The 26,963-nt window shown below is 39.5% G+C and overlaps 1 protein-coding gene across 19 annotated transcripts in view; it reads right to left on the bottom strand.

Moving 5' to 3' along the window:
- Positions 1 to 26,963, bottom strand: part of prom1a (prominin 1a) — a 93,268-nt gene that overhangs the window by 24,349 nt on the left and 41,956 nt on the right. For 16 of the 19 annotated variants that reach the window (XR_014271395.1, XR_014271396.1, XR_014271397.1 and 13 more), the window contains 4 exons: positions 2,229 to 2,349; positions 1,714 to 1,777; positions 1,226 to 1,315; positions 903 to 926 (listed from right to left, as the gene is read on the bottom strand). Coding sequence is in view for 6 of the 19 variants with exons in the window: in XM_082505963.1 (XP_082362089.1) it covers positions 903 to 926; positions 1,226 to 1,315; positions 1,714 to 1,777; positions 2,229 to 2,349 (299 nt within the window). In the remaining 13 variants the exon portion in view is untranslated. The remainder of the gene's footprint in view (positions 1 to 902; positions 927 to 1,225; positions 1,316 to 1,713; positions 1,778 to 2,228; positions 2,350 to 26,963) is intronic. The other 3 variants (XR_014271403.1, XR_014271404.1, XR_014271407.1) reach the window with 1 other exon arrangement.

Here is a 26,963-nt window from a genome sequence, read left to right as displayed (position 1 = left end):
TGTTATTAGATAAAATGAATATTGATAAAGTTTACCTTTATGTACAGAATCTGAATATCGCAAAATATTTTAAAAAATTGCAATAATATCGTATCGTGCGTTAAATATTGTGATAATATCGTATCGTGGGATATATGGTGATTCCCACCTCTACCACACAGCATCTAGTTGTAATTCAGAATTTAAAAAACAAGAGAAAAAGAAAACAAGGTACTCTCATAGTTACATATTCAAATAAAAAAAAAGAAATAAATAATAAAAGTAACATGATTGGTTACACAAACATGTTTTTTATGCTCACATCACACTGGGGTAACACAGTTACAGTATAAAGGGTTTGGGGATTTTGTCAAAACACCATGAACTTAAAACTGCACTAGGCTGGATTTTTTTTAATCATTTCCATTTATATTCATAAATGGAAAGAAAATTGAGAGAATTTATTTGTCCAATTTACCTGGTGACAACAGAAGCAGACATTCACATAAAGGAATAAAGCATGAATCTAAAGTATGGATGCCTTATAGTAAAATTATATATATATATATATATATATATATATATATATATATATATATATATATATATATATATATATATATATATATATATGTGTATGTATGTATGTATGTACAGTATGTATGTATATATACTTCCACCCCCACAAGAAAAAAACCTTTCTACTTTCTTCACTCTGTGGTCACCAAAGTAAGATATAGCATAGTGCAGTTTTTATATACTGACTGTTTATTTTTCATCAAAAACTCAAGAACTGTAACTCGGGGCTCAGGTAGGCATCAAGGAAGAAAACAAAGGGGACGAATCACAGTAGCAACAATGGTGTCAAAATTCACAAAGTCAAGGGTCAAAGGACTGTGGGTCAGTTACTAAGTTATCATTACCTTTAATGGCCCTCTCGATTTTCACTTTATAAAAAAAAAAAAAAGCATAAAATACAAAGATTAAGGATTAATGAAACTATTATTATATGGTGGAGGACTTATTACTTATAGGAAAATACTGAAACGAGTCCTAAACCTGTATTTCCACCAAAAAAAGGTTATTCACACTTTAAATCACACATTTAAGGGAAAAACATTGTATTCATCACACAACTGGCAGCACTGCAATGTTTGCAGTGAAGCTGTAGCTGGCATTTAGTAGCTTAGAACCTGCAATATTTAGATCTTAGCTAGAGGAGGAAATTAAAAGTGAGCAACTGTACCTCCAGCCATATTGAGAACTTGGTCCAAGGCAGGACGGACCTCCTTATCCAACTGATCATGTATTCTTCCACCCAATAATGGACCTATGTCTGTAGAAAACATCAGCATAGACACGTTAGTCCAAGTCACTCTTGTTCCCAATTTTGTTCTCTAGTAAACTTGTGTTCTAATGGTTTGAGTATACAAGGCATAACTTCTTCCTTTTTTTGTTTTTAATTTAAAAGCTTAAAATCCTGGCTCTGCTTTTGCAAGTCACAACTTCTAGGAAAGAACTGCCTCCAGAAGAAAGTAGCAGGAATACTCAAGAGATGTTTTTTAAAAGTTGCTACTTTGCCTATGGAGCTAGTTAAGTCACAGTTGTGAAAACAAGTAAAGCAGACACATTAAATTCACATAATAAGCATGCTACACAACTGAGTGTATAAACTTAGTGACTTGTTTGTGTCTACCTAATTTACTATTGGAGAAACAGAGAAGAACTACTTACTATCTAGGTCATAGATGACTTTGTTCTTGGCCGTGGCATACTGTGATATTAGGTATTCAATTTGCTGCATAGAGGAAACACAGAGACGAGCAGAGTCTTAGAAATAGCTGCACAAAAGTACTTTATTGGTCTAGACACCAACAAACTACTTCCGTGTTACACAATTTCATTAATCCACTTGAGAATCTGGTTGGAGTTGGTTTCTTCAGCAAATACCACCCATAAGAGTGAGACTGATTGTTGGAGAAATTTCACCGTATGAGAACAATCTTTTCAAAAGCAACTTTGCAGGTGTTGCGTGCACAAAAGGTGAGAAAATTCTCTTTTCCCGTGTGAAAGGATTACACAAAGCCAGCATGACAAGAAACCCCAGTTTCAACAAAGAAAAAAAGAAATAATATGCACACTGATTCACAAGTGTACCCTCAAGGAAAATTCGTAACTGAACCATCTATAATGCTTCACCCCAATTCTTTATGTAACATCGTGTTTCAAATGGAAACTTTCTGCCTCACCATCGGTGTGTCGTTAGCAAAGGTGTGCAGATCCCTCATGTTGCTGTTGACCAGTCTCCGTACGTTCTTCACCTGAGAGCTCAGGTTCTGGTTGGCGGCATACGCACACAGCACTCCAATCCTAATAAAACAGTGGAAACAAGAACACAAACATGTAATCTGCCTGCTGTCGGACATGTCTGAGTGACCCTGCTGCCCCTGTGTCAGTCAAGAGTAAGGCAGGGGCGAGCCATGCAGAGCAGGGTGATGACAAGCCATCAGCAGTAGGGGTCAGTGTGCACCACCACATTCACTTTACTTTGTTTTTGCAACTGCCACTGAGTGCACCTGTAGAGTGCCTTCATTCTTTGAAAGCCAGCATTACATTGGACTATTCTCGTACTCAAGAAAATAAATTTACCTTAAATCCATTTTAATTAACTGTTACATACAATTTCATTCATTTAATGTAAGTGTTGACATGAAAACACAATTTCCTGTTCATCAACAATGTTTTTAATAGGCTAGAATAAGGTAACATAACAGGCATAGAGGTCTTGTGTAAATGCATCTTTACAATACTGTATGTGTGTGTCATATACTGACATGTTCTGCAGTCTCAAGATCTAAACAACTATTATTTCCCCAAGTAATTTAGAAATAGACTCGTAGCTATAAACCCAGGTGTCTTATCTTTATAATCTAAGGTCCCTGGGTTGTAAGCATATTCAAATTGAATGTGAAAACACAGAATCGCATAGAGCAGACCATTAAAGTGAATCTCTTGCATACTTCAAACAGACCTGAGTAGCTTACTACAAGGCTTAATTAGCTCGAACAACATCAAGGGAAAGACAGCCCATAATATTAAGCGGTTTCCATGACTCACTCTCATCCCAGCTGAATTTTCTCCTTCAGCACCTCACAGCTACTGCAGCACTACAGTGTGTGCACGTATGTTCTTACTGCTACTGATGTGTGTTATTGAGGTTCGCGCGTGAGCAGCTTAAGGAAAGGCGGTCAAAAAGGAAAAAAAAAAAAAAAGCTTCTCTACAATTGACTCTAAGGATCAAAAACTCCCAAAGTAGAGTTGTATGACACAGTGAATCCCCTTCATGGAAATGCTTCAGTGGAATAAGCAGCTTTATGAATGATGTAAGATGACTGGCAGAGAGGAGTAACAAAAGAACTGACTCAGAAGCTTCTGGGAAGGTTTAGATCAATGGTGTAGAATCGGGGTGCTGTGACTGACTCTATAAAAAAGGCAGGGGTCTTTATGTGTAAGTATGACAACAGGTTGTACGTATGTGACCACAGTGCACCCAGAGATGGGGTTTCTATTGTCTTACTGCTAATGCATGAAGACATTGCTGGGCGCCGTTCTTCTTTACAGAGCAGTAAAGTACAGCCACTGCTGTAATCACAGTTTCCCTTTGTGCATATAATCTAATTTCTATCCTGGATTATGCTGTGGACATTTTGCAACATTAAGCATTGCAGTGTGTTTGCACACTTAGTGTATGCATAAAATGTTTTCTACTTTCAAAAAATGCAGCGCATTGGAGCACATTTCCTTCCACTTTGTTAAACGTATGTATTTTTCTTAATTTCTGGCATGGAAATGCAGGGGAAAAAATGTCTTCAAATATTGTTACACTTTATTCTGTATGCAGACACATGCTTAAGTTTAGGCAGTCTAAGTCAGTACTTGTCAGATATCACAGCATGTAGCCAGCTAAGAGTCAGCATGTTTAGGATTTTTTTCTGGGGTTTAAGTCAGAGGACTGAAGAGTTAATGATTCAATAACAACCTAGTAAAGTTTGAATATTTATAAGCAAGAGGGACAGTTTCACAGATATGCCACAGATACTTTGAGTGGGCCAGTCAAACACCTTGGTTATTTTCTTTTTTAGACAGTTAGCTGTAAATGTGCTGGTGTTCTTGGGCCAAGAACACCTTTAGCTGTGGTTGAGACTGACTAAAATACTTTGGTATACACAGGAGTTCATGTTCAACTCAGTGAATGCAACAAGAGGAACCCAAATCATTATGTGGTATGAGGTATTTGTGCTGATATACTGTGCTTGGTTTTTGCCCAGCGTGGCACTGTGTATTACATTCTTGTCAAAGTCTTGCCATTTGTTCAGATGTAACTTTGCAATCCTTTGCAAACTTGCTACCCTGTTCACAGGATTCCCTCGACATATATTTGGTTTGTTTCTAAATCAAAATGAATGTAAATATTCACTTGCTGGCATCTGAAGGAAATTCATAATGAACATCTTTCAAGATAAAAAAGAGCCTTCTAACAGCATTGTCATGGTCTTTAAAGAACAAATGTGTTATAGGATGTGCTGCCCTCGGGAGAAAAATTCACTGATCTGCATGGCATCAAGCTGCACCATCTCTAGTGGATGTGTGATAATGTTTGCCATAAATAGTGAGTGTGCCAACAGAGTAAACACTGTCACCGTACAAGTGGCGACTTAATGAGAAACTAGGCCAAACAAGTAGGCTGGGACACAGTGAAGTGGAGCCATCCGTAACCAGGGGAAGATTCAAAATGGCCACTTTCACAACAAAAGCCTTTTGTCAAACACTTTCTCTGCCCTCCCTCTGTATCTTTCTCACTCACACTTCATACATTTGCTTTCCTCTTTCACACACAAATTCACAATCCCGCACTTTTCTTTTCTATGCTTGCTTTTGGTTGTCTGCTTGTCTTTATTACTTTACTTATGAAGCCTCTATTCCACACCCTCGCTAAACTATTTCTTTCTCTACACCAGTATTTCTCCATATATCTCCCTTGATGAGGTATTTTTGTTTGACTATGCTTTCTTACTCTATCCCAAAGTGAAACGTAACTACCATTTTCCTACTCCACCCTTTCTCTTCTTTAATCTCCTCCTCGGTCTCCTGTTTTGCCCTCAGTTACCTCTCTCTTTTCCCTCTTTCTCTCTCTCTCTCCCACTTCCTACCTCCTGTCCCTTCCTTTGTCTCTCTCACTCCCTCTCGTAGCTGAACAAAGACTCTTTGAGGAAACAGCCTGGTGCTTTGCAACAAGCTGTGTTGCTGACTGTCCACCATATTTTATGAGAATCATGTTTGAGTTTAGCTTGAGTTTGCTCACGTTCCAGTTTGAGTCTGTTTTTTAAAAAGTGATTAAATTAAATGAGGGTCTAAAGCTGCAAGAAGACAACAAGGCATACACACATTTGTATTTGAATACGAAATGATCAAACAACCATCAAACTTAAAATGACAAGCAGGGCTTGCTAACCCGCTTTCTCACTTACAGCGTCTGTATCCACGAAACATGCCACTAAGGACTCAATCCCCCTGCAGTGTCATCTTCATTTCACCTTCTATTTAATGGTGTTTATTATATCACATGTGACAGAGAAATATTCCATGGCATTCAGCTGATGATAAGCCAAACTATAAAATTCACTTATGAAAAAAAGATGTGAGCTTTGCATGACAACAAAGAGAAGATCTGAAATTCAAAGCAGATCAAACAGGCATCAGTTCATTATATATATCTCCGATTGAGCTTCTAGCATTTATTCCTATCCTTTAGTCTGTTATCTAAAGTTTTTGTCCATATAAAAGGTTTTCAAAGTTATAAATGCCAGACTCCTCTCTTATGTTACTTATCTACATCATCATATAAAAAGCCCTCAAACCAAGAATAAGCATTTGCCTCCCGGAGGAGCCAGCAACCTTTAGCCAGAGCTGCTTTATTGCTGGTCAGCACAATTTTTAGTTTTGATGACCATATCCTGTTTGCAAATCAGTTATAAGAACATGTGCCTAACATGGTTTAAAATGTTTACAGTTTCTCAGGGATCCTGGATTTGTTTGAATGTTTAGTGTTAGCACTATGTTCACCTAATGCAAATAGACCGGCACTTATATATATATATGTATGCTAACTGAGCACTCACAGCCCCTTTTTTTCTACAAGCCCCTAATCACACACATGTACTTTACCTAAGCACCTTTTTATAACATTCAAATTAACACTCAATTCAGTATCTTGCCCACACAGACTGGATGACTGTCCACAGCCACCACAAGACATAGGCTACTGTTCCATCTCTTTACCTTTCTCCTAAGCTCGGTATTTTCATGCAGCCAAATTCAGAAAAAAAATAACTCAAAATTACAGTTTTTCCACTTCTTTTTTTTTTAAGTCAACAGAACAAGTATGAAAGAATAGCAATAATGAAACTTATTCAAACTAATGTAAACTAGCTCTCACTTTGAAGAGAGTCGCTGATTTGTTGCACTGCTAAAATCCTCATGAGATTCACCTTTCAAATCCACGATGTACTAATGTGCCACCAACTGTTTTCTGTAAAGTACTTGGTGACTCCTGTCTCTCCTGTCTATAAAAAGCATCAATATTGTTTTGAAATAGGAATATAACTATTGATTGCTTATTTGCATATGGAAACTTTAAAAACCTTTGAAAACTGTCTGGCTTGTACCAGACTAGTGTGACGGCTTTAAAATTGACACCCTCATAAAAAGAAATGTTGCATTTCAATGAAGCAGGTGGCCTTTAAAAATACCATTTGTCACCTCATCTGTGCACTTCAGCCATTGATCTTTTGTGCAGCATCATCACATTTCACTGCTATCAGCAACGTCTGAACTGCACAATCAACTCTAGCTATCAACTGTATGGCTGCTTTTTGACTGCAGGGGACAATTCAAACACAGCAGGAGGCAGATTTACCTCCAACAAGCTTGAAAAAGGGCTTTAATTCCTGCTTGAGCAAAAGCCAAATGACACATGAAACTGCCCCATGACAGCAGACGAAGAAGAGCAACAAACTAATGCAGTGCCCCAGAATCTAGGGCACTACTGGGGGCTGGGCAGTGAGTGTTCCATGGTCTGGTGGTTCCATAGCTTTTACAAACTTCAACAATGGCCTGCATTCAGTGTAACTGTAGTTCGGAGGCTGGGACAGTCCCCTTACAGCCCCTTCCTCTTTTAACACTGCCGGAAATGTCTCTTTATTGTCCAGCCTCAGTAAGAAAATGATCATTCTAGTCACTGTAATAACTACAGTGATCATTTTAGTTCACACACATCGATAGACAATGGCAGCGTAATCAGCACATGTGCATAATTAAATATTCTGAGTGCAATATAAAACAGCTACTGTAACTGTCAATCAAAGCCTTATCCAGAATAATCACTATAAGAATAATAATTAATATAAATAATTTTTTTAATTATTATTAAATCTTTATTTTTGTGCCAGTCTGACCTGAATGCAAACGCTAACGAGAAGTGATGCATTTTGGTGCATGTGGGACAACAGAGGTGTTGACTGAAAAATGTCGGGCCTAAGCAATTTGTCCTGTCATATACTGTAGGTTATGTAGCAAATCTTATGTAATCTGAAATAATTCATTAGACGTTTTATTGTGCCAACAGGTCACTGCCACAGCCAGCAACTGCAACTTTTTCTAATTTTAGCCACTTCGTGATCTCATTACTCCACTTATTTAAATGTATATAAATGTAATAACTGAATTGCTATTGCATTCATTTTAGTACCTACATAAAGCCTTTGGTTTGCCTGTTTTCATTCCATTAAACTGCCCTTTCTCCTTCAAGTGGCTATTGTTATGTATTTTTATTTGCTGTGTTATTACTGTCCTCAGAGCTTGCCAAGTCACATTCTGAGCCCAACTTCCCATTGGAGCATTGTGTCCTGTGAAGAATTTAATCAAGCAATGAATGCTTAAGCTTCCTGGCTTCAAGGCCTTTGCTCCGAGCATGACAGCCCAGTAAAGACAGTGCTATTAGTTCTCAGTTTTCTTCCTACTCATAAGGATGCTGCGCAAGCTGCTGTCAGTTGCATGTGAAGACTGTCTGGACTAGGTTGATGGGAGACAACAGACCATTAATTTCACAGTAAACAGTCCAGGAATGATATGAATACCAAACTCTGAGCCAAACAGCCTCACGGGGTTGTGTAAATAACACAGAAGGTCACTGCAGCACAATAGGATTTTTATTTTTTTAAATCTGTAGAAGGGCCAAAAGACAAAAAAAAAAAAAAAAAAATCTTCTGCAGTGCATGCATTTTTCTGATTAAATTGTCAAACAGTGTAACCATTGATTAATCATTTTTCCGTCCTAAAGCATAGCTTATACTAATATTTGTTTTTCCTTCAGTGACTGAGTTTGCTCAAATATGATGCAAATGACACATTGTTAAGGACACTACCCTGATTACCTGGGCAAGGACTCTGGTTATCTGGATATCTTTGCTTTTAAAAGTTAAATAGTAAAGTTCTCACAGAAGCAGTCTTTCTATAATTTGTCTTCTTAAGGATGTCCAAAACGCTTTAATAGACATCTGTGTTGCTCAGTAAACCATCCCTGGATAGGCTAAGTTTAATTAACCCCCTTCAAGCAAACATTAGTGGTTTGATTTAAAAATAAATATCAGCTGTCCATAACTAAATAACTTGTGATAGCTAATGAAAAAATGAGGAAATTCAGAGAGCAGATTATTTAATCAGCAAATGCTAACTTCATAACACATGAATGCACTTTATGAAGCATTAACCAGTCAAACCTAAGCGTAATTAACTATTATTTGCATATAATTAATCCACTTTGGAGAAGAAGACGAAGTTTAAATCTTTTACACCTTTTCAGAGGTCCTGGTTTTCTCTGAAGTTAGAGGTCAGCTGAATCACACTGATTTGCTTTGATCGTGCCATCCTCAGTTATTTAGCGAGTTCATCCCTAGTAAAATAATGTTAGTTTGAGGTTTAGCGTCCACTGAATGTGAGAAGAATTCAAAGTCATTCAGTGTTTTCACACAAAATCATCATTAATCCCCTTTCAGATGAACTGCAGTGCAGTTTGTAGGAATTGGCAAAGAAAATTAAAGTATTGACAAACAAAATTACAACTCTAGTGTCTATCAAATATCAAATACAGGTGCAGGTAATTGTGTGGATATCATTGCTTTCATGCTACTGTTCTAATGCAACCATCAGTGGCTTGGTGCTTAACAAAGCACACAGGTCTTGGTTTGAATCTGCGGCCACAAACTTCAGCGTGAAGTTTGTGTGTCCTCCTTCCGTCTGTGGATTCTGGCTTCCTCTCACACTCCAATGATATGCATGCTAGGTTAACTGGTCAGTCTAACTTGGCTGGAGGTGTGCATGTGAGTGTGGATGTTTGTTTTTCTCTGTGTGTTAGCCATGGGATGACTCTTTTCCTATCCAGGTGGCATTTAACCACTGGGATGAGCTCCAGTTTTAAGGGATGGGATGAGTTTGTACACTGCTAGTAAAGATGGCCCTTTGTACATATGCTGTATTATCCTGTGAGTTCTTGTACGTTTCAAAAATCAAATGGTTAATGTTCTGCTGATTACGTTGATGACCTTTTTCTTGTTCTTCCCTCCCAAGCTTCTAATAATTTGACATTGTTAATATTGTTAAGCTGCTATCATCAGAACCCTTGTTTCTACACTAAACGAAACTACAAAAAAACTACTAAAAAGCAGTTTATTCTATTTGCACTGTTTCTTCACCACTCACCTTTCTTCACTTTCTATTATGAATCACTTTACATTTAATCATTAGTTACTATTAATAGGGGTCGTCTGATTGTTGGGGTTTTCAATATATTATTGTAGGATCTTTATCTTACACTATAGATACCCTGGAGGTGACTGTTGTTGTGGTTTGGTGCTATCAAAATAAAATTGAATTGAATTGTATTATATCTGAGTAACACTCCCAATATAGCCCCCAAAATACTATTTGTTCTTTTATAACCACAAAGCTCTCATACAGTGGCTCATTACTAGTGAGCCTGGTTAGTATAAAGTTGCCAGCCTTCATTTTGCTGGGGTACACCCTGATGACCACAAAGTGACACAAAGACATGTATGACAGATCCATCTCCCAGAAATGCTGATATTTCTGGGTTATACCTCCTACTCGTAAAGCCATCACAGATCCCTGCAGCTTTGCCTTCTCCTATCTTTTCTCTCCTGTGTAACAATGTGCCATATCATCACTACTGTAACATAAATGTCTCCTATAAATTTGAAAGAAAGCCCGGCCTAGCTAGGAAAGTCAGTTAGCTTCACAATATTGAATTCTTCTAAATCGTGTGTTGATTTGTAAGGTGTACACTACAAGAATCCATGACCATTAGCATCCCAGGGTGAGAGGAAAAAATTCAATTAGTAAAAAATAAGGCGGATTTCAGCTATAAATGCAAAACGAGGGAAAATTTGAATGATTAGTATGAATGAGGTCTCTCCAGGGGATGTGATAAATTATGGGATGCACTGCAAATTCTGAGAACAACCTCTCCAGTTAATTAGCTTGGCTGTGGCATGTGTAAAGCTGCCATTGTTTGGTGTTTGTGTGCTGTGAACAGGAGATGATAACTTTTTTTTAGTTTATTAATAAAAAAAAAAAAAAAACTTTAAACAGAGACAATTCAAGAGAAAATAAGGATAAGGCTTAAGGGCCAATCAACGTAAAAGAAGAGCGCAAATACATATTTATGAATCAGAAACATAATTCTCAGTTGCAGCCTGAGAAATTACACAGACTGAAAAGCTGTATATACAAAAATAGCCAGAGGTAAGTGGTTAAAAGCTTTTTGATAACAGTGATTTTTTAATGGGTGGAGTTCAATGAAAATCAAAGCATTAGATGTCCAAAACAATTATTTACTTTTTTATTCATTTATTTACTTATTTTTTTGATGAGAGACTGTTACACACTGCAATGTATTAAAGTGAGATGTTTCACGCTGTTCGCTTGTGCACATTTTCCCCAACACATTAGGTAACCCACATTTCCATGAGCTATGTGTGATTTTAAGATGCAAAAATAAAATAAAAATCAATGGAGACAGTTGGATAATGCACATAATGCATGTTAGTAAAGAGTAGAAATCCTGTGCAGATCTCACCGATTACCTGCAAGCTTTTGTTCTCTTTCTAGTCTGCAGATCAGAGGGGTGTCCAACTCCAGTCCTCGAGAGCTACTGTCCTGCAGCTTTTAGGTGCATCCCTACTCCAACACAGCTGAATCAAATGGTTGGACGACCTCTTCAGCATGCCATCAAGTTTGCCAAAGGCCTGATAACAAGCCATTCATTTGACTCAGGTGTGCTGGAACAAGGATGCGTCTAAAAGCTGCAGGACAGTAGGTATGTCCCAATTCATAGGCTGCACCCTTGAAATTGAAGGCCGAGTACGTCACAGCCAGGCAACGAAGGCTGCTCCAATTGCGGCCTTCATTTCATTCAGCTCTCAAGGGCTGGAGTTGGACACACCTGCGGTAGATTATGACATGCCCACAGATTGCACTTAAGTTCACACTTCAGGTACATTTTTGTTCTTGTTGATGGTTTTAAATTCTCAGGATATCTACCTTATTTTATTATCATTTTAGATTTTCGAATTTTGTTCGACTCAACACTAAATATAGAATGGAGTACAAGAAAAAGGACTGGAAGCCTAGCAAAAACCACCTGTATGGCATTTTTTCATCATTATCATCAACAACAAAACAACAGCGACAACTACTACTACTACTGCCTAATGCATAATGCTATATATAATGCTATACATTATACTGTAACTATACTCTCCAATATATACAACAATAATCCTGGCTATTGCTGGAAAAGAACGGAGCATCAGGATGGGTTAGTTTCTTCATTCTGTGCATATAATCTCAGTCAATCATACTGAAATAATTACTTTGCTTTACTGTACTTTTAATTTTATTTTTAACATCAAAATGTGTTTTTTGGGCTCTCCTTTCACACTAGAATCCTGTTACTTTTGCTGCTACTACTCCAAATCCCCTAGAGGCTTTTAAGTAAAATGTAATTTTATATTTTGCTAGTGTAACAGCACCCTAATGCCGCTCTGCACTGAAAATAAATTACCTCCCAGTAGCCTGACATTTAGTGAACAAGTGACATCTTCATAGTTGTAGCTTCTTTCGTGAAAGAGTTGATGCTCATCACACTATTAATGAGCCCCTAAAAATAGTCCTGCATGTGATTTCTCCCCAGGGAGGCTGTTAACTGAGCAATGTGTGGGTTACAGAAGGTGCAGGATTGAGGTAAAAGTTTACTTGGCTACTTGTGTTTATACGTAGCTAATTGTGTGCTAGTTTTTTTATGTGACAGAATGCAAGAATATGTTTGATCTGTTATCAGCAAGTGAGTGGTTTATAATAAATTCAATGAAAATACTTTTGCAGGTAGATAGATGGATGGATATTGGTTTTTCTGTTTGATCAAAAGGACCTTATACAAGAACTCTTCACAACCACGTGCAATTATTTTGTACAGAACACAGCACATCTGTGAGACAAACTTCAAGGCTTTTTGAAAATCTCACCATTTACCAAACCTCTCAAAGAAAAAACCCAGACAAATTTATTTTAATTTGTTGTGTTTATTTTTAGTATGTATATTGATCAATTTTTATTTTGTTTGCTATTCTATAGACCTATTTTGCCTCATTTTATGAAGCAACGTTACTTTGAGCTATTTAGTTTTATATTATTGATTTTTTTTTGTGATTTCTCATTATTGTAGTAAGCATTTACCTCTCAATATAAACCACATTGAGGTAACATATATATATATATATATATATATATATATATATATATATATATATATATATATATATATCTGAATTCAATTCAATAAAACATTAGAATTCTCCAGTTTTTGGGATGAAAGTCACATCTCACAGATTCAATCAGTGATGGAACTTAGGGTCCAGCAGGAACTGTTCATGGTTCCATACTCTGGATGCAAAGCCACCCAGTAGCCTTCTCTGTGACTTCAGATGCTCCATTGCTAAATGATTGCCCTGCAAATCCTGTTCTCTTCTCATTGCAATTTTAATTTCAACATGATCAATTAGTTGGTGGATTTGAATACGATGATCATATCTGGCTGCAGCCATGATGGTGTTATTTGGGCTGCAAAATTCAGCTGCTTGCCAAGGTCCCCTTCCATATGCCAGCTGTTGGAGGCAGTGAGGAGCCCAGCATTTGTTTAGCTTGTGGGTCAGGTTTCTCTCCAGCGCTAACAATGGCAATGGTCTTTGCCTGACGGTGGCCTCTGATGCCTTTAAAGGCCACGGTCCTCGATAAGGACTTAGTTATAGTGTCAGTGATAGAGCCAATGTCCAAAGGTTTTTAAAGCGTTCTGCAAAACAGGTTACATGTGTCGAAACAAATTAACTTACGCAAAATGAGCTGTGATTGCCAATGGTCAGTCTTCTACATTTGTGCATTATATTATATTATATTATATTATATTATGTTATGATTTCACAAAACATCAGCCTTGTAGAAACATTTAGCTGATTAAAACGTTGAAATTAGACTGCCATCTTCAGTTTTGTCTTTCAGCTGGTGGAGATATGGATGTAAACAAAGTAGTCATTGTGCACAACACTGTCAAAGATTGTATATGTATTAAAAGATGGATCACTCTGTAACAACACTGTAATAAACAGTTTCCGCAGGCCTTGAAAATGCACAAAGATTTTCTTACTGATCCAATCATGTCTGCAGTTAATCTCTCATTTAAACTTTCATTCACCTTTTTTTTATAAATAAAACTTTAAAAAAGATCAGCTTTAAGCTCCAATTCAGTACTTTCAGTACTCCGATCAAGTTACACATTGTTAGAAGATAAAATGTGCTAAAGGAAGCATACGCAATAACTTTCCATTCCATTTTAATGAGCTGTGAGAATTTCAGTGGGAGGAATTATATTTTACAAATAACTAAAGGAACATGCTGGTATACTGACAAGTTTGTACTTTTATTTCACACACTTTCCCCTCATTATGTGAGAGGAGATAATACTACGGTTGAAGTCTTTTGCTAGGAATGTCAAGGGTTTTAAGGGTTTAAAAGCTCCGAAGTCAAAAAGTTAATCTTATGCGTTGCATTTCTAGATTAATGTATGTAGTATTGCAGAAGTAATTATTTTGACTGTGGCTGCTGAGCTCCTGGTGATGTCCCTTCTGTGTGTTGTGCTCCAACAACTTAAGAATTAATTGGGTCACTTTATTAATAATTCAGCAGGATCCAGTGCTATAACTCACACACCACATAAACAGAAGTGGAACTTGTGTTCACTTTGTTTTAAACTAAACTGACCCATTAAAATAAAAGCAACTACTTTTTGTGTTTAGCCTTGGTTATAAAAGAAAACACACACACACACACACACACACACACACACACACACACTAGAACAGAGCTAAGCCGAACACAGAGACCAGTCTTTGCATTCCTTCACTCCTACTTTGGCCAGAAAACTGTCTGATACACTGGAACTTTTATGAGCTTTGCTTTTTTTGTTTATGATTGTGGCGTGTATTATCATTCTGCGACACCACTAATCTATCTACCACTTAACAGGCAAAGCTGCAACAGTGAGAAAATAACAACATAATATCTTTGAGAAGGTAGGGGAATCTGCACAAGCTTGTCCAGTAGCATAGCTGTCTGTGGACAAGCATGTGCTCAGAAATTTAAGTTTGGTCCAACATAAAGGCAGAAAGTCTTAGCCTGGTTTAAAAAAAATCAAATTTGAATTAACTTGCATACTGAATTCACAGTGGTTGTTTTTCATTCAAGCAGTGATTTCCCATGATATACGAGTATTTTACTCAGCACATCTAACATGGTTTTGCAAGGTCATTTGCTGACCTTCTCTTCCTTCATAAACGTAAAATGATGCACAAAAAGATTACCAACCAAAACTGAATCAGTACAAGATATATTGTACATCGCTTGGGATGCCCATTTATAGATATCCCAGACATCAGATAGCTCATTTACAGACAAACCCTTCAAATCTAATCTGGGTGCCTGAGATTTAAAATTCAGCTTGCTGAATGCTCAGTTCACTGTCGCCTGTATTATCATTAATAAGACCCCATATAATTAGCATGGATTACTAAGTCCATAATATTAGGACTTTTTGTGTTAATAATATTGGACACCCAGCAACTGAAATAGACTGCTGAAGCCCATACTGGATAACAGCATGGGGCAAGGGTCTTCCACTTGGTCAGAACAGAAGCAAAGATCTTATGTCTGTCATTTTCTTATTATAAATCCATGCGGGTGTTGTGCAGAATCAGAGCTGATTAGTAGAAACTGAAATAACTCCTGCTGTTCTTTTAATAAAACAGAGTGGGAATATACAATAGCTGGCAGAGATAACAAAACATGCTGTTTAGCATACAGTACACATGTGAGCTACGATATATTAATGGCACAGTGCTGAATGGCTAATGCGTTGCAAAATTACCCCAGCGGTGGCAATCACATTCACAAAAGAAGCATGAGGACACAAACATTGACAATTAGCCCTTTTCATATAAGCAGGAGTTAAACATTTATCTTACCAATTTGCTACTGACATGATACAATCTCTCTTTATTTTAGGTTAGAGATATTATAAAATAAACACTAACCATAAAGAAGCAAACTCAAAGAGCCCAGATATCCCCAAATGATAAGGATCCAATCATATTAAAAAACATATTAATCAAAAACACCACACACACAAAGGAATTATGTAATATAATCTCACTGTGATGCTAATTCAAACTCTGTAGCACACCCTGATATTATTAAACAACTGATGTCCCTTCCTTCCCCAAGTAAGTCTCCATTTTTTTTTTTTTTTTTTTTTTTTCCTAAATGACATCAGAAACAGCAGTATGCGACATTACGTGATGGCAGAGCTTCAGTTCATCCTTTGTCTTTTTTTTTTTTTTTTTAATAAATAGGACAGGGGGAATGAATGAGAGAAAGAGGGGGAGAGAAAGAAAGAAAACCAAAGGGGAGAAGAGACGGTGAGAAGGGGGGGGGAAGAGAGAGAAAAAAACAAAAAACAAAAAAAAACTCATGGGTCACCTGTATGGAGAAAAAAAAACAAACAAACAAAAAAAACAAACAGAGGAGACAGCAAACAACAAAGAGCAACATAATAATAGAGAAAACAAAGCACCATCACAATAAACTAGCTAGTCATAGATATCAATATTTACTAAATAATAAACGATATTGTGCAGCACGCAAGATAGACAGCGCACAGTGTGCTTTGAGGCAGCAGCCAAGAAAGCTTTAGTCCGCGTCTGTGAATACCCATGTGTGCATACCTGTGTGGATCAGCGCGCTTGTATTCCAAAGGTTTCTCCATGTAACGATCTGCTAGGGAGTGTGGGGGGCCACAGCCCCGTCCTCCAGGGTATGAAGCGGGTATGGAGGAGATCAAAACTCCAGACATCCAGAGGCCCCCAGAACACAAGAGACCATGGAAGACCAACAGAGGGGCAGCCGCGCCACTGTTCCAGTAAGAGCTGAGGAGAGTCCCAGATGAGGGCTCGCCCAGCAGCCGCGGAGCAGAAGTCAGGGGGAGTTGCAGTGACGCGCCCGTGAGCTCCGCCGGCCCCCAGCTGTGCCTGAGTGACCGAGCCCCAGGCCGAGAGGCCGGGGGCACCCCACCTCCAAAGGGGCCCGAGCGAGCCCCAGGCCCCGACAAGCGGCCGCCAAGGAGTGAGCCGGTGTGTACCCGGGCGCCCACCCCCAGACACAAAGAACCACCAACACACCGACACCTGAGGGAGTCCGCCACCGGCAGGGGAAGTGGTGGTGGGTGGAGATAGGCCTCCAAACCTTGGAGGGCCTGAGGTGTCCCCAGAGAGGTGGCGTCTGATACCCAACCTGACATATAGACACAGACATACAGGCACACACAGACACAAACATCCATTCCCACCCTCATGCTCTCATATGCACTCACTCCACACTCAACCAACGTGGAGACAGACATAAAGAGACGCTGTACACACAATCACACTCCCCAAGCGTACTCTACAAACCGGGTCTAGGTACCCTTGCCCCTGGAGGGGGGAATTGCACCCAGACCCAGGTGGTGTTACCCTTTTCCCTGCGGTGGGGAGAGGCAGACCACCCCGACTCCGCAGCAGCAGGGAGGCCCCACACCCCAGACCGCAGTCGGACGGCCAACTCCTCCTACTAGCCCTCCCACTCCAGCAGGCCGCAGAGAATGGGGGTGGGAGAAGACTCCAAACCTCCCTCCACCCGCTCATTGTAGTGTTGATGCATATGTGTTCTAAGGTGCAATTAAAACCCAGGAGGGCATGGAGCTACCTGCCAAGGAGCAGCAGGTAAGCGCATAGTCCCTCCTGCTAGCCCTCAATGACTAAGTGTATTTAAAATTGAGAGGTGGGCAACGACGTCAGGGGTGAGGTATACACCCTGATGGTAATTTGGACTCCGTGATTGTGCCCACCCCCAAGATCCTATATGTATGTGTAATGAGAGTGTGAATAATGTGAATGTCTAAGTTGTGGGATAAAATTGAGGCAGAGGCAGCCAGAAGGGGACGGGGGGGGGTAGCCTCCTCTGCACCCTGGTGACATACCCCCACTCCAAGGCCCTGCATGTGTGGGTGGTTGTGGAGGAGCGGGAAGAGGGAGGCAGCTGGAGATGGGGAGGGAAGGAAGGGAGGGGCAGGTAACCCCTCCCTGGGGCCAGCTCCCCCGCTGACCCCAGTAGGCACTCCCACCCTTCGCGACCCGCCAGGGAAGGGGGGCCCAGGCCCATCAGACCGGGGCCCAGTGCAGTAGCGCCCTCCGGCTCCACAGAGCCCTGGACAGTCCACCCAACCCCACCACAGAGAAAACTGCACCCGCCCCACCATCCACACATCTTCCAGACTACATAAGACGGTAAACGCCCAGGCTGAGATCTTCCTCCACCTCTCCTGTATCTCCCCCTCCTGCAGAGAGTTCCTGAAGAGAAGAAAGCTCCTGCAAGATGTGACCATCCCCCCCACCAGTTGAAGAGCCCCCCAGGCGGCTCGACGCACCGGCGGCACCCTGCTCCAGGGCCGGGCCCCCATGCACCCACCCGCCCACAACCCCGGCAACACACCAACCAGGACCCAAGCCCCCGAGGCCCGGCCCGGGCCCTGGCCCAGAGACGGAGCGCCCCCAGAACCTCACGCCCATCCCGGACCCACCCAGGGGCAGCCAGGTTGCCAGGTCAGTAACCCACGTCCGTCAGCACAGACCCTCCCCTAGCCCCGCTGCACGCAGCCACGAGGAAACAGTCACCTGAGAGCCAACAGAGCCCCCAACCGGACGTGACCGCTACCCCGGGTTGAGCCCCCCAAGGAAGATGCCTCCGGGGAACCCCCCGACGCCCTAAGCCGGTCCCTACCTCCTCACCAATCACAACAGTGAAGGTGGGACCAAACTATGACCCCCCACCCCCACTAGGTGATGGAGCTGATAAAAGGGGCCCAGAGCAATTGATCTAATGTGGTGGCAGAGGCTGTGTCAAGACTAATGTAATCTAATAGATAATTTCTATATTGGTTAGAATTAAGATTATTTTTATTTTTCCAGTTCATGAGGACTGTTTTCTTGGCTATGCATAGGGCAGTGAAGATCATATGGGCTATATTCTTTTCTGAAGTGACATTATCTAAGCTGCCCAGTAGACACACTAAGGGGGAAGTTGGAATGTTACATTTCAGACACTTTGATAAGTCTTCACATATCTCGCGCCAAAACTTTTGCACTGGTGGACAGAACCAAAGAGCGTGGATGTAATTGTCTGGTGTATTGCCTTGACAGTGTGAGCAGTTGTTGGAAGATGTAAAGCCCATCTTGAACATCCGATGACCTGTATAGTGCACTCTATGAAGTATTTTGTATTGTATTAATTGCAGACTGGGATTTTTAATTAATTTAAAAGTTTTTAAGCAAATCTGAGACCAGAAGTTTTGGTCTAGGTTGACTGATAAATCTGCTTCCCACTTTGCAGTAGGAAGGGATATTGATTCATCTAATTTAGAAAGTGTTCTGTATATTTTAGATAATAATTTGGGGGATTTAAGAGTAAGAAAATGTGCCGCACTTAGTGGTGTTTGTAATTCAACTTGACTGAGGTTAAATTTCTTTTTTACTATGGATTTAATTTGTTGATATTCTAAAAACCTTGTCTTGTTGATCCCATATTGTTCAACTAGTCTGTCAAATGGAATAAATTCTGTTCCCTCTAATATATGTTCTAAGTATTTAATTCCTTTACAACTCCATTCTGGGAAATTAATCATATTATTGTTTTGTAATATGTCAGGGTTATTCCAGATAGGTGTACGTTTGCATGGGATTAATGAAGACTCCGTTATTTTTAGAAACTCCCACCATGCTGTTAGAGAAAAGCTGATGTTGATACTTTTAAAGCATTCATGTCTTTTGATGTTTGAGCTAATAAATGGTAGGTCTGAAATCTCTAGATCCTTGCATAGTGCCTGTTCAACATCTAGCCAGGGCTCAACTAAGAAGGTATGTTTTAACCATTCTGAGATGAACTGAAGCCTGTTGGCTAAGAAGTATTGGTGAAAATTAGGCAGATCTAATCCTCCTCTATCCTTGGTTCTTTGTAGCGTTTTTAAGCTAATACGCGGGGGTTTATCTTTCCAAAGGAATTTGGAAATATATAAATCCAGAGATCTGAACCAATCTTGTGATGGTTTGTTAGGGATCATCAAAAATAAGTAATTTATTTTTGGCAAGATCATCATTTTTATAGTGGCGACCCTTCCCATGAGTGATATGGGTAAAGATTTCCATCTAGTCAGATCGCCTTCTACTTTCTTTAGAAGTGGGATGTGGTTTAGTTTAGTTAAGTCTGAAAGCTTAGGAGAGACATTAATACCTAAATATTTAATATTTCCGGATTGCAGTGGGGCAGAGGAAGAATTATGGAAGGAGCAGTTAATGGGGAGAACTGTAGATTTTGGCCAGTTAATTGAATAATCTGAAACTCTTGAAAACCAGTTTATTAAAGTAATTACCTCAGAGAGGTTGGTTTGTGTGTTTTGCAGAAAAAGCAACACATCATCCGCATAGAGACTGATTTTATGTTCTATGTTCTTACATTTTATGCCCTTAATTGTTGTAGCCTGTCTAAATGCTGCTGCTAGAGGTTCGATAAAAATTGCAAAAAGTGAAGGGGAGAGTGGGCATCCCTGTCTGGTGCCCCTCAGGAGACAGAAGCTGGAGGATGTCTGGTCATTTGTTCTGATACGAGCCGTTGGGGAATTGTATAATATTCTTATCCAGTTTATGAAAGAGTTTCCAAAACCAAATTTGTGTAAAGTTGCGAATAAAAATTTCCAATTAACTCTGTCAAATGCTTTTTCTGCATCTAGAGATAATATTATGGTTTCGATGTTTTTATCGTATGAGTAGTCTATTAAATTAAGTAATCTACGAGTGTTTGTTGAGGAGTGCCGACCTTTTATGAAACCAGTTTGGTCAGGATGAATTAAGAGGGGGGTCATTTTCTCTAATCTCTTTGAGAGAGCTTTGCAGATTATTTTAAGGTCTACATTTAAAAGAGAAATTGGACGATAGCTTGAGGGAAATAAAGGGTCTTTGCCTGGTTTTAGCAGGAGACTAATGTTGGCAGAATTCATATTTGGTGGTAGTCTGCCATTTTCCTCGATTTCCTGCAACATGCCGTGGAATACTGGTGCCAAAATTGTCCAGAATTCTTTGTAGAATTCTGCAGGGAAGCCGTCTGGACCTGGAGCCTTATTATTGGGCATACTTATCAGGGCTTCCTGGAGTTCACTTGGCGTCAGTGGCGAATCCAGTTCCATTGCTTGACTGTCTAGTAATTTTGGAAGAGTTACGTTGTCAAGAAACAGATCAATTTCATTTTTAGATGGGTTTATTTGTGGTGAGTATAAAGTTTCATAGAAATCCCTAAAAATGTTGTTTATTCTTCCAGGATCATATATTGTGTTCCCCGATAAATCTTTAGCAGCACATATAGTTATTTTTTCTTTATTTATTTTTAGCTGGTTAGCTAGAAATCGACCTGATTTGTTACTGTGTTCAAAATTCTGCAAGCGAAGTCTTTGTATAAGGAATTGTGTTTTTTTTATTAATAGTTTCATTTAATTCTAGTTTTGTTTTGCATATTTTGTTCAATGTTTCCTGATCTTGGTGGGACGCGTAGGCTTCTTCTAGTGATTTGATGTTTTTTTCTAATTCCTGAATATTTTTGTTTTCTTCTTTCTTTTTATGTGATGAGAAAGAAATTATTTTACCTCTCATCACAGCTTTCCCTGCTTCCCATAGAACAGAAGCAGATATTCCGGGAGTGTCATTAAAGTCTAAATATGAAGTCCATTCCTTTTTAAAGTATTTAATAAAGTCTTCATCTTTAAGTAGTGATATATTAAATCTCCAGTTTTTACTTGGCGTAGTATTATTCTTGTGCATTAGTGTTAAAGATACAGGAGCATGATCGCTGACAGCTATAGGATGAATCTCAGTGTCTGAAATGTCACACAGCAGTGAGCTGCTGACCAAAAAATAATCCAGACGAGAGTAAGAGTGATGAACATGCGAGAAAAAAGTATATTCCTTACTGGTGGGGTGAAGAGAGCGCCATGCATCGCAAAGACCAAAGTCGTTCATATACTGTTTGATTATATTTGTGGACTGCCAATTACGCTGAGTTCCTGTTGTGTTGAGCCTATCCATTTCTTCATTTAGTCCAAGGTTGAGGTCACCGCCAAGAATGAGTGTGCAATCAAGGTGTTCAGAGAGTGCACTAAAAAAACCGTGGAAGAATGAGGGTTCATCAACATTTGGACCATATATACTAACAATACATAGTTTTTTGTTCAATATTGATAGTTTAATAATTAGAAATCTACCCTCTGGATCTATAACTGTATCGAGTACTGTAAAATTAACATTTTTATGTATTAAAATTGCTACTCCCCGTTGTCTAGAATTATAACCGGCTGCAAACACGTTAGGAAACTCAGGTGTTTTAAGTTCATTTAAACCTGTGACAGGTTTGTGAGTTTCTTGTAATAAAACAACATCTGCCTGTAGTTTTTTAAGCTGGTTAAATATTTTTAACCTCTTTCCTCTGGTGCCAGCTCCATTTACATTCCATGTGACAAACCTCAGCATGCCCTTAATTGTGCATGTATGTCTAATGATGTATGCTGGGTGTTTCGTTTAGACAGGTGGAGAGAATATGGAAACATCCCTTGTTTGTAAATAGAAAGAGAAAAAGAAGTGTGGTGAGAGACTCCATAAGTCTGACTATGTGTGTGAATATTCACTAATATGAACAAGCGTGGCTTGCTTATGTGTCCTGCAAGTCTCCATTAAGGCATCCTTCCACTAAGATGACATTGCACCTCGACCGCAGGTTGTTTAAAAGAGGAAAGGTGAAATTTGTCAGCCCTTGGTTCCCCCCAGACTGCCCTGAGCCCCAAGCAGTTGTGTATATATATTCACAAGCTGATGGGGTGACTACATTAAAAAAAGAAAGAAAAGAAGAATCAATAATAATAATAATAATAATAATAATAATAATAATGACGACAACCAATTATCCAGACCTGCAAGTTTCCCAAAACTTGGCCAGGTAGAATTTTTTTGGACAGATGGACAAAAACCTGAATGATCAAACATAATATCTGTGTGAAAGGTATTAATGCATATTCATTATTTCTAAAGGTTTAATCTCACTGTAAACTGAGTTGGATTCTAACTTACTCACTGTGAGTTTTCCATGTTTCTTTTGTTTGCTTTGCTTGTGTCTTTTCCTGCTATGTACCCAAATTTAAAGCCCTATGAGAAATCAGTTTAACGTGCTTACACGCCACAGTAATTATCAATTTCTCAAGGCCTGTTTAATACATCATTTTATGCTTAATTAGATTTCAATATTCCTTCACCTAAATTAACTTGGTGAATGTGTTAATAGTTCAGCTCCACTAATTGGCAAATTGCTGTAATATGTTTCTGATTAAATTATGAGTATGTCCACTTCCTGCTGTGACAAAACAAATTTCCCACGTGTGGGACTAATAAAGGTTATCTTATCTTATCTTAATCATTCTCATCATGTTTGTTCCCACAAAGCCAATCCAGTGTCTCTGCCTGTAAGATACAACATTAAAAGTCAGTGATGAACATCTGCTTTGTGTTTGGCAGAGTTTAGCACACAATGACAACAATCCTGCCCGCTTTTACTTGGGCAGTACATTTGTAGCCGGAGCAGAAGTGCATGCATTTTCAGCATGACTGGCATCCGTGTGAATCAAACCCCATAGCCCTACAGCGCTACTCTAACCCAGTGAACATTACTCATTCACGTTTACAACTGCAGCTCATTGGCAGCTCCTCTGGGATTTGACCCTACCACTTTCACAGTAGGAGGATGATATAAGAGGGAAATTTTCTCATTAGCTTTCTTGTTACAGATTTTTTTCTTCCCATTTCTACCTGGTTCACCGATTTGCTTTGTTTGTTTTGCTTTTTTTGCCTCCTTTATTTGCCACAGTGGATCCAGGAATGCTCAGTCTGTCGCACATACGCCAGAAACCTTGGCTACATATATACAATTCGCTCATTCAGGAGGAAGTCTTCACCACACACTTCACCGGGTAAAACTGGTAAACTGCTTGTTAACCCCTATCAGATAATCATAGGAAAGTAAGCCAAAACATTTAGATGTACACATGATGAGGTTCATACTGAAGATTGAACTGAGTATGGGAATGGGAAGAAAGATTATTTGCGTGACTCTGAATGTGGCATGTTTGTTGGCGCCAGATGGCCAGGTCTGTTTTTTTCACAAGCTGCTGATCTACTGGGATTTTCCCCATACAACCATCGCTGCCCTCCACAAACGGCCTCCACAGACACCAGGTCTCTCTCTAATAGAGCACTTCTGAGAAGTGGTGAAACAGCACATTCAGTTCATGGATTGGCAGGGAACAAATCTCCAGCAACTGCAAAATGCCAAAATTATTCCGATTCCTATTAATGTTTTTGGCATCTTGTGGAACCTGTGTTCTGCAAGTGAACAATGTTCCAACAAGGAACACCTCATGGAGACACTGGTGTATGTATATATTGCACATCAATCACAATTACAAGTTAAAATATAGCACTTGTAGCTGGTTTTAAACCCAAAACCATAACTAGCTTTGCATGTCTACAGGTTGCCATAGTGATCTAGCCAGGTAAAATTTGAGGCGCCTGCCTTTTGTCAGCCACCTGTCAATGTTTCCTTTTTGCTCCCTTAGATGACTGTTGTTTCTTTTAAATGTATTCTTTTGTATAATTTTACTCTGAGGTTTTTATTTTATTGATTTTTGATAGATTTTTTTATATTATGATTATTACATTTTTGCTTTGCTTTTCAGTGTATTCATGTTTCTGTTTATGTGGGCTTTGTATTTATATTTTTAGGGACTTGAACTGTTAATATGTTTTCCTCGGCTGGAAAGCACCTCAGGGCAACTCCTGTTGTTTTTACATGTGCTAGATAAATAACAGTGACTTGACCTGACTGCAGAGGCCCCACTGCACAACCTACAGGACCGAAATAATCAGCTGCCAACGTCCCAGTGCGAAACACCACAGGACACCCTTCTGTGTTTAGGCAGGTGGTGTACAATAGCAAAAATCTGACTGATACCAAATTCTCCTGACTCACTTTTTTACCATTCTGTTTTTATTTCTTAATTCAGGTTGCCTTCACATTTGGCATGGCCATTATTTAGAGGCAACTATGACTGCTTTCCACTCTGTAATTAGGATAAGGGTATGGGATTTACCTTTTCAGTAAGGGCATGTTATCTAAACTCAGGAAAGTGTAGTGTCTTCAGGCAACAGTCAAAGGCTTGTTTGACATTTCTGGCAGAGTTGATAAGCCCTTAAGCCTATATGGCAGGCTGGATTGTGACAATGTTATCTGTGTGCTTGGGTGTATCTCCAGTAACAGCAGCTTGGTAGCCATCCCGACACTGAAATCCACTTTGCATCACTCGGTTTTTATAAATAAAGACACAATCCTTCATAAGATCTTGTATATTGAGAGATTAAAACCTTGCTGAGTTAACTGACAGCAAAGCAAGGTAGTAAGAGATTACATCTCTGTCTATACTACTTAGATATGAAGGGATGACTGGAAAGTGCTGCGAAAACTTCCCTACAATGAATGCTTAGCATCAAATATGCGTTGACATAATGCATAATAAAAAGTTACTTGCACTATATTATGTCACAGTGCAACAGAAGGTGATGCCCAGGTTCTGTAGCTATCATTTAGCTGTGTTTATATCTCATTTGTGGTCATTTCGATGTTCTCACCCTTACCTGGGAGTCTTTCCCCTCTCTTAATCCGATTTTAACACTTCTTGGAAAATAAATGTCACCCCCGCCACTTTTCTGTGCCTGGCTGTCAGCTTTTTAGTGGCAGTAAAAAGCAGTCTTGGCCTGGGCTTGGAACTCATCCCTCTCAAGCCTGTAATTGCTTCATTAGAGCCTCTGCTGCATCTCTGCCTGGTAGCTCGGGAGATTTAATAAGAGCTGTGAGGATGCTCTCAGACTCTTCTGTCTGTGCTGCTGGGATGTTGCTGGGGAATTTCATATAACTAGGCTCTGTTCCAATGAAGACTGAAAGTCGAGGAACATCAAACTAAGTACACTCCTGGATGCCTTCAGTCTAGCTCAACTGTTGTTTTCCCACATCTTTTGTAGTGTTGCTATATCCCCAGTGGCTATGCTTCTTGTGCTGCTGAGACTGTAAACCAGAATGGAAGGAAGATTAGGTTTCTTGTGGTCCATTTTCTGACAGATGAGACTCATCAAGTTACAGGACAGTCTGATGGGCTCATAAAGAAGAAGTACAGGGTGAATGTAAAGCTTTATTTCATCCATTTTCAACTGAAGGCAGCTGAAAAGACTTTGTATTCCCCTCATGCCATATGTCTGAATGAGAGCATGAATTGTTGTCCGTCTCTGTGTTAACCCAGGAAGAGATTGCTGACCTGTCCAGTGTGTATCCTGCCTCTCGCCCTATGGACAGGCTCCAGCTCTCCTGGATTAGATAAGCGGAAGAAAATGGATGGATGGAAATCTATATTTTTGCCAAATATGTGCCTGGTTACATTATAATCAGTAGTGATTGGTGATGTCCATCAGTCACTGACTGAAAATGATTTTCATCCAAATATTAAAAACAATCCCCACATTTAAAGTTATACTAGCTTGTCTAGTTATTTTTTTAGCCTCTGAAAAACAGGGTACTTTGTATATTGGAATACTTATAGACTTAATTGAATGTCCCACTTTATCTAACACGATTTTCATGTCAGAATTATGCTCTTAATACACATAGAAAATGCTAGCTTACAACGAGGTTACTGTCCTGCATGTACTTCGGGTGTAAGTAACAAAAAAAAAAAAAAAAAAAACAACCTGGGAAACAACAGCAGATAGCTACACTGGCAGATTACTGGCTGCCAGATTAGTATTAGCACGATAAAGCAGCCAGATACACTCACATCCTATCATCTATTTGTAAAAGCATGTGTTTAAACTGACATGCATGCTTATGTGGCATAACAAGCAGAACAATCCCAGTTGCGATCAGCATTGCAGTAATGTGCAGTTCCATTTCCAGAGATTTGCACGTCACGTTGCAGTTGAAGCTAATGAGACTGTCAAAGAAACGGCTAGACAGTATATCTGAGGCCGATTGGTCAGTTTGGTTACGGGGAAAAAAGGGAAAGTGCCGCTAAAGAGAAC

Source organism: Aulonocara stuartgranti (genome assembly GCF_965226115.1).
Source record: "Aulonocara stuartgranti genome assembly, chromosome: 2".
In the NCBI taxonomy this organism is placed as follows: Eukaryota; Metazoa; Chordata; class Actinopteri; order Cichliformes; family Cichlidae; genus Aulonocara; species Aulonocara stuartgranti.
The sequence above is the reverse complement of the archived record's forward strand: the minus strand, read 5'-3'. Positions and strand labels throughout refer to the sequence as shown.